General features: G+C 42.4%; 1 protein-coding gene across 1 annotated transcript in view; it reads right to left on the bottom strand.

Moving 5' to 3' along the window:
• Positions 1 to 372: 372 nt before the first annotated feature.
• The window catches only part of SKIC8 (SKI8 subunit of superkiller complex), a 22,932-nt gene continuing 15,280 nt past the window's right edge, over positions 373 to 8,024 (bottom strand). The window contains exons 9-11 of the mRNA XM_069071400.1: positions 5,428 to 5,520; positions 4,670 to 4,748; positions 373 to 688 (exon numbers count right to left, since the gene is read on the bottom strand). Coding sequence (XP_068927501.1) covers positions 599 to 688; positions 4,670 to 4,748; positions 5,428 to 5,520 — 262 coding nt within the window. The 3' untranslated portion in view covers positions 373 to 598. The remainder of the gene's footprint in view (positions 689 to 4,669; positions 4,749 to 5,427; positions 5,521 to 8,024) is intronic.

An 8,024-nucleotide genomic window follows, 5' to 3' on the forward strand; every position in this document is an offset into this window, starting at 1 on the left:
GAAACTTCAAGTAGGAAGATCAATTTTAGTGCACAAAAATTACTTCTGTGTAGCTTAAAATACATGTGGCAGGCAGGTAAGTCTGTTTGGACCACTGGGAACCAAAGGAACAATTAAATGCCTCTAGTTAGTAGTGTTTTAAGCACCAAAATAAAAGGGGAAAAGGTTATATATAACGATAGCTCCTTGGAAGCAAAACTGGTCGTCTCAACAGTTGTAACAATTTAATTTCAAGAGATGTTAAAGTGACTCATGGTTTTTTCCCCTAGTGAATCTGTTCATACCCATTTGGGTTGTCTACTTGAAAAAAAGACTGTCTACCAAGGGAAAGGGAATAAGGGAGTTTAAAAGACATTTCAAACCATATCTAAATACCTGTGCAGAGAATATGGCATTCTTTATTAAAAGAATGAAAATGACAACCACATATAAATTTGTTTGTACTTATAAAGAATATCCAAAAATATCAAAGTTTCTGCCCAAAGCAATGTTCCATATGTCCATCTGTTAACATGTACAAAGTGGGGGATGGTGTGGTCCATCCCTTTCTGTATGCCTTCCCCCGCCCCAACATTAGCCTACCCGGTTTGGAGTGTGATTAAGTTGGACAGTCATAGATATGAATTTCTTGGTCATCTCCAACAGACACAATCTTGGAGCCATTTGCATTGTATTTCACTCCCCAGACCTGCAAAGAAAATGGAAGGAATTAGGCCTTTACCCAGATGCGGTGCTGCACACACTTCTAACCACATTACACTGGACACAGAATGTCATCAGAAGATGGAAGACAACGTTCATTCAGCAGCATGCAAACCAGCCTCCCTTGTATCCCAGCGTGAACTGAGTGAGGAGTGAAGTGGGGCTCCACCTCCATTCCTCATCCCAGAGCAATATGAACCACACAATCAGCAGCATCTCTGATGGGCTTTAAGGTTTGCAAAGCACCTAATATGTCACCTCATTGGTCCTTCACAACAGCCCTGCAAGTAGGGAACATTATTATCTCCATTTTACAGATGAGGAAACTGAGACAGACAGTGGTTAAGAGACTTGCCCAGGGTCACCCAGCTAGGTAAGGGTCTGAGGCCAGCCTGGAACTTGGGTTTTCCTATATTGTTCTCTGGCACATGCCCTTTGGCTATACAAAGAATGTTCTTCTTTCCCTTTCCGAGTATCAGCACTCGGGGACACGTTATCTCTGCTTCAGTTGAACCCTCTGATCCACATGGCCTGGACGTTCCAGGTCCAAGTGTAGGTTTGTCAAGGTTAGGAAGAGCGTGTTCAGAGGAAGGTGGGGCTGGGTCAGTGGGGAAGCACTGGATACGAGGTCAGGAAACCTCCCTTTAGACCCTGGTTCTGCTGCTTCCTGCCTGTGTGGCCTTGGACAAGTCGGTTCCTCTCAGTCCCTCTCCTCAGGGCTGCTGCTGATCCCCAAGGTCCTTCTTAGTTCTAAATCTCTGAAACATGAAGATTTACAGAAACCCAGAGGGGCCAGTATCTGTGGGGAGCCTAGACGACTCACCAAGCCTAGAGGTACTAAAAGACAGACTGGATCTGGAGTCAGAGAAACTGGGTTCAAATCCCAGCTCCACCCCTCTCCCTACCAGCGTAACCTCAGGCAAGTGACCTCCCCTCTGGATCTATAAAATGAGGGAGCCCCTCCTCTGGCCAATGCAAAATTCAGCAGGGGCTCTTGGGCCATACATCTATGGTACGAATCTCTCAAACACATTCCAGGTTTGTTTCTAGGAGGAAAATGAGTCCACACATGACTTTGGGGTCATTTCTCATTTGGGACCTTTGAAACTATCCTATCACAAATTTCTCTTAATTATCTCACTCTGCTGGCAGGCATCTAAACCCATGACCAGAAACCCTAAATTTAGGTCATTAATTAATCCCCAACAGTTCAGCCAAAACAGTTGGAGAAAAGGCCAAATACTGTTTTTAAGGGAAAGTTCTCCCCCCCCCCCCAGCGGTATTAAATTCATTTCTTTCACCTCTTTCCAGCTCAAAAGGAGGAATGTCTACTCCCTACATCTGAATGGTACAGAGCCAATCTCATCTGGGAACAGAACTCTTAACAACAGGAAGAATTCCCAAAGCGGAATCAGTCACCAGGGAATAAACAGGGAAAGTTTTCTTACAGGTTCTAAACTCTAATTTTGACACTTTTGTGAATGAGTTTAAAAGCATGTTGGGTTATGGTCTCCAATATACAACCTAGCATCCTGAAACAGTCATTAAAGGGCCTGCTCCAAGCCAAGCTATTTAGAATGAAACACAGCACCTGGCTGAAGAATGGTGTGACCTCTGACAGGTAACAGGATATAAGCATCTGTCTACATGATTTATGACTTTCAAATAAAATATGCATGTTCAGGAGCTGTCATACTTTTGTTAAAACTAAGCCAGGCCACACTGTTAGAATCAATTTATTTGAAGATCAAAATTCAAACCAAAGTCCATGTAATTACAGCCATCATTAAAGGGGGAAGGGAGAGAGGAGGAATATTTCTTTTCAATCTTTATCAAAATGATAAAAATGCACAAAAGCATTTCCATATGAATACATGGTTTATTAAGAGTGAATTTCTATAATGGAATGTCATCTTTTTTATTTAATATTTACCAAGAACACCTGACATTTCAAATTTACACAGTACTTAGAACTGAAAGCATTTTACTAGCCACAAAATGAATAGGTCCGTAAGGGTCTCCCTCTTCCACCAGTTTAAAGAGGCAAGTAGAGAGAGTGTCAGTACAAGTATTTCTAGCTCCCTGTTTTAACTGGGTAAAATGAACTAAAACTGGGACCCACTAAGAGAAACGATATCACTTCATGTCCAAAATATGGCAAAGCATGATTTGAAACAGGTGTGTTTTGTTTTGGCAACAGACATCCAAACCCCTGAGCTGTTTGCCCACTGCCCACATACATTCAGGAGTGTAGAAATGATAAATAGGATTTTGAAGTCTGACCATGGTCAAATGCAGTTCTCTCCAGTTCTGTAGTAGCCAGACACAGCCCATCAAATACACCAAGGAAGAGCCGCTGGAGGCACTTACTTTTGGTGAGGATGCAGGTTTCCTCATCTATTATCTGACTGGCCTCTAAGGTCTTGACCAGGTGCCCCTTTGGCTTCCTAAAGCATAGCTCTAATCAAATCACTCCTGCTTTAAAGATGGTCAAGGAATCCTTCTTGCCTACTAAGATAAGTCCCAACTCTTTAGCCCAGCATGGGCTAAAGGAGGCCTTCAGTACTCTGGGCCATTTTCTAGCATTTCCTACCACTCTCACTCTCCGCAGGCGCACCGCCCTGAGCTGCAGTTTCCTACACTCTTTCCATAATTTTCTGCCCTTCTCCCTTTGCTCCTGTGGTCCTAAAGCTGGGAATGCCCTTCCTGCTCCCACCTCTGCCTGCCAAAATTCTGACCCTTCATGGCCCCCTCCAATGATGATGTTGGGCCAGACCATCCTCTCCCTATTTCTCCTCCAACTAGGCATTTCTCTGAATCCTCCCAGCACCCTGTATACCTGTCTCAGGGAACTAAGTACATTCTGACATATAATTTCACTTGTGCTTCACAATGACCCAGGGAAGCAGAAACCCCATTTCAGAGAGGAGGAAGTGGAAGCCCTAAGGAATTACCTTACTCACCTCCAGTCCCAGGGCAGGTGAGGAGGAGAGACATGGCTTTCCATCTGGGTACTCCTAACTCCAAGTCCAGCACTGGAGAGATTCTGTCTCATTAACCATTTCAGGAATATCCTCATCTTTCCCCATCAGACCCTAAGTTCTCTATGAACAGGCACCATTTCTATTCCTGTATCTCCCCTACAGTGAAATACAGCCTGAACATAAAGAATGCTCACCGAATGAATGGCAGATAGATTTCCTGTCCTTTGAACTGGAGGTACAGAATTTTCATGGGGCACTCTAACTGAACAGGGGTCAAAGCTGATAAAATGGCCTCAAAAATTCGCCTTAAGGCTTGTAGCCCAATTCCATTCCATAAACATTTATTAAGCACATGCTTGTTGGGCAAAATGTGGCTTACTAAATAGTAGGGGCTGAGACACATTACAGAAATGAACATAAAAGAAAACCAAAGGAGAGCATCAAAAGCTGGGCTGAGCAGTGCTCCTGAAGGAGAGGATTTCTGAGAGAGGAAGGAAAGACAGCACAGAGGTTTAATGGAAGAGTGGACATTTCTACTGAGTCTTAAAGGATAAGACGAATGCCACTGGCCAGGGACTCTGGAGAGAGGGAGGCGTCCAGGTGTTAAATACAAAGGGCTTGTTTGAGGAAGCACAAAGTATTCCAGTTTAAGTGGAGTGTGACACACATGGAAGGAAGCAGTGAGATCCATGGGGACAAGTAACTGCCAGGCTAAAGGCCTTTGAGATGGTCTGGGCAATCAGGGACAAAAGCCCAGACTAGGATGGCAGCAGTGGAAATGAAAAGGAGAGAGATGAAAGACATATGTAAATGTAACTGGGAAGATGGGGCTGTTTTATCTGCTGCCTCATCATCAAAAAAAGAATAGACATGCTGAGTCAGCTCAATTCAAACAGCCAGCTGGTAAGGACAAGGGGCTGTGGGGCCCTTATGGCTCCAAAGGCACACATGAAACCTCAAGACCCAAGGGAGATGTACACTACCTGGTCCTGGTGGTCAAAAAACGTGTGGACACAAGTTCTTGTTCCGGCGTCCCAAACTTTGACACTTTTGTCTGATGAACTAGAAAACATTAAAGTGAAACCAGTGAGCTACATTCCACTTCAAGAAGAAAGCATCACTTAAAATGCGGAGCCAAGCAGGCCAGCATTGAGCAAGTAGATCACTGAATTCCGAGACTGAGACGTCCCAGGACGGGTGCTCAAGCTGAGCAAACATGGGAGGGGAAAGGTGTGGATGTACGTTCAAGAGAAATTGGGGACGATTATCCCTTGTAGAAAAGACCCCAGAAGATGATCTTTGTAAAGTTCATTAAAAATGCTTTTAAGTCACACGAGTTTTCAAGAATATAAACACAACATTCCACAATAAGATACCACACCTCCATGGAAGAAGAAGCCCAAGAATCATTCACAGAAAACTAGGTGGAGACAGTTAATCTCCTTCACTTTTAGGAAGAACTAAGACTTCTAAGCGGCACTAGGTGGCGCCATAGTGCCTAGAACAATGGGCCTGGAGTCAGAAGTTCAAACTGCGTTCAAACGTGACCTCAGACGTTTACCAACTGTGGCAACCTGGACAAGTCATCTAACCTCTGTTTGCCTCAGTTTCCTCATCTGTAAAAGGAGCTGGAGAAGGAAACGGCAAACCATCCAGTATCTTTGTCAAGAAAACCCCAAATGGGGCCATGAAGAATCTGACATGATTGAAAATAAGTAAAACTGAAAAGCATTCTGAGTACCTGGAAACGAAGTGAATATCATCTGGACAAAAGGCAACATTTAACACCCAGGATGCATGGCCACTCAGTGTACCAGCCAGATTCGCATGCTGTCTGTTAAAGAGAAACAGATTTAAAGAGAATGAAAACACATTTCAAGTAAAGACTCTAAGTACAACAATTTCAATTGACTGATCAGTCTGACGGCTTTAAAAAGACTTTGAAAATTACCCAGATTGCACTTTTCTATAAAAATGTTATACTACTGCAGAAAAAAATGAAGTTAAATTTTTGCGACCCCACAACACACATAATACTCTCTGATTAAAGAATCAGTGCGATGTAACAGAGCACGTCCTGGAATCGGATCAGAAGCAGCAGAAGTGTTGGATCGACCACTTACTAACAACGTGATCATGGCTGACCCAAAGGCCAGTCTTTGTGGGGTTCTGCTTTCTTCCTTTCATGATGACGGAACAGCCTTTGCCCAAACATCTCCACTTCTGTGACACCTCCCTTGTCTTCCCACACTCATCAAAGATCACAGACAGCTATTCAGGAATTGTATCTGCACTTCTCTGGGCATGAGTTTTCTAATTTTGTCAAATAATACTAATTCTACATACTTCACAGGGCCTGTTTAGGGATCAAACAAAATAATGCCTGTGAAGTATGCTGCAGAAACCCTCCTGAGATGCCTCATATTACTGGGATGGTGATCCCTGCTTCTTGAGGGCAGCTAGCTCTAGCAGGCTCTACCAAGCTGGAAGGCTTCAAAGATAGTCCTGTTAACAGACTCTATCTGCCTACCTAGGTATGGTGAATCTCCTTGAGGATACACTGGGGACTATGTGGGGAATTCTTGGGTGCCACCACAATCTATAAGACCTATGATCTCACGAAGGTCCCTTCTGCCTCTAGAATAACAGTTGGCAGCACAGTAGAAAACGAGGCTGGGAATCACCACTTCTGGGTCATCTACAAACATTAATTGATGGCAATCTCAATGTGAAATCTCTGTGTTCAAAATGTTTGACACAATACTAGGGGGAAATTAACCATATGAATAATGACAGTCTTCTTATAAATCAAACCAAAAAATATAAGGAAACTACAATACTCAGGTACTCTTTGATGAACCAGATAAAGGCACAGCAAAGTCAACATTTCAAAGACAATACACAAAATTTACTGGGATACTTGGTCACCTTGTCTCCAAAGATTAGCGTGAAGATAAACACTCTTACAGTGACAACAATTCCTGCTGCAGAGGAAGTATAGAAATTTTACACAAGAATCAACAAAGTTTTCCAAACCAGGGTAACAGATATACTGATTCTGGGTGATTTCAAAGCAAAGGTGGATATACAAGGAGGTTAGCGAAAAACTTTTTGGGAAAAGATAGTTCAAGATTAAGAAATGAAAGAAAACGAACATTTATTGGCTATTCAGAAGTCTCAAGAATACATGACTAAAGTTTCTCTAAGAGTCAGACGGCACTAGATAATGAGCACTGAATATACACATACACCAAAAAAGAAAAGAAAAAGAAAGCAAATACATCTTAACAGATATGACTGTTTACTGATGTGGGAATTTTCAAGATCAGCTTGTGAGCAATCAGACCATGAACTCAAAAGCTAAGGTCAAAATCACCACCTAGTTAGAAGAGAAAATACAGTTGAGTCAAGATAACCTTCTTGCTCCAATCTTATCTATTAAAACAAAATGGAAAATGGATGAGACACTGATAGGGACAATCACCATTTTCTATAAAAGTTTAACTTATATAAAGCAATTCTCACAAAGAGGAAGCCAAAAGAGTCTAGTAAACCATTTTTAACCAATCAATACTTGATTTCCTTGCTAAGTGGAGAAAGGTAGTGGTCACTGGCTTAGAATATAACCTCTTTCACAATCCTGAGAGGAGAGTGATTTGAGATTACAAATAGGACTGCTCCCAAAACAACAAAGGGTAGTGAAGGGAGAAGTCCTCAACTAAGCCAGATCAACAAAAGGCCATTTATAGATAAAACTGGAAGGATGAAAAAGAGACGAAAAATGGCACAAGAGATCTGCTGGCATTGCTGGCTATACCAAACTTTTTGTCCCTTGATGATACTAGAACCTCCACATCTGGACTCAAACACATCACTTCCTAAAGTGTTCTAGAAGAGGAAGAAGAATCACACCAAAGGAGAAGAAGATGGGGAAAAGAGCTGGCCAGACCAAATAAAACCAGAAAAAAAAAATCTGTGTCAGAATTAACAAAATTTTGAGAACACTGAGGGATTGATTTTCAATATAGATGAATGGAAAAGGTATCTGAAAGAATAACCCATACTTATTTTCACATATTTCCAAAAACTTTATGAAAGCAACATATGTATGTATACATGTAGCATGTATACAATACAGGTATGTACCATGTTTCCCCGATAATAAGACCTATCCCGAAAATAAGCCCTCCTCTTACTGTGTAAGATTCCTCTAAAATAAGCCCTCCCCCGAAAATAAGCCCTATTGAGATTGCTACTGTAGTGAAGGTGATCCCCTGAGCTACACACTACATTATGGTACCCTCTGTATGCACCGTCCGCCCCCCCCCCCCCCCCCCC

This window comes from Petaurus breviceps, unplaced genomic scaffold (genome assembly GCF_028583685.1).
Source record: "Petaurus breviceps papuanus isolate PSGF00001 unplaced genomic scaffold, PetGlider_PUasm1.0 90825, whole genome shotgun sequence".
Lineage (NCBI taxonomy): Eukaryota > Metazoa > Chordata > Mammalia > Diprotodontia > Petauridae > Petaurus > Petaurus breviceps.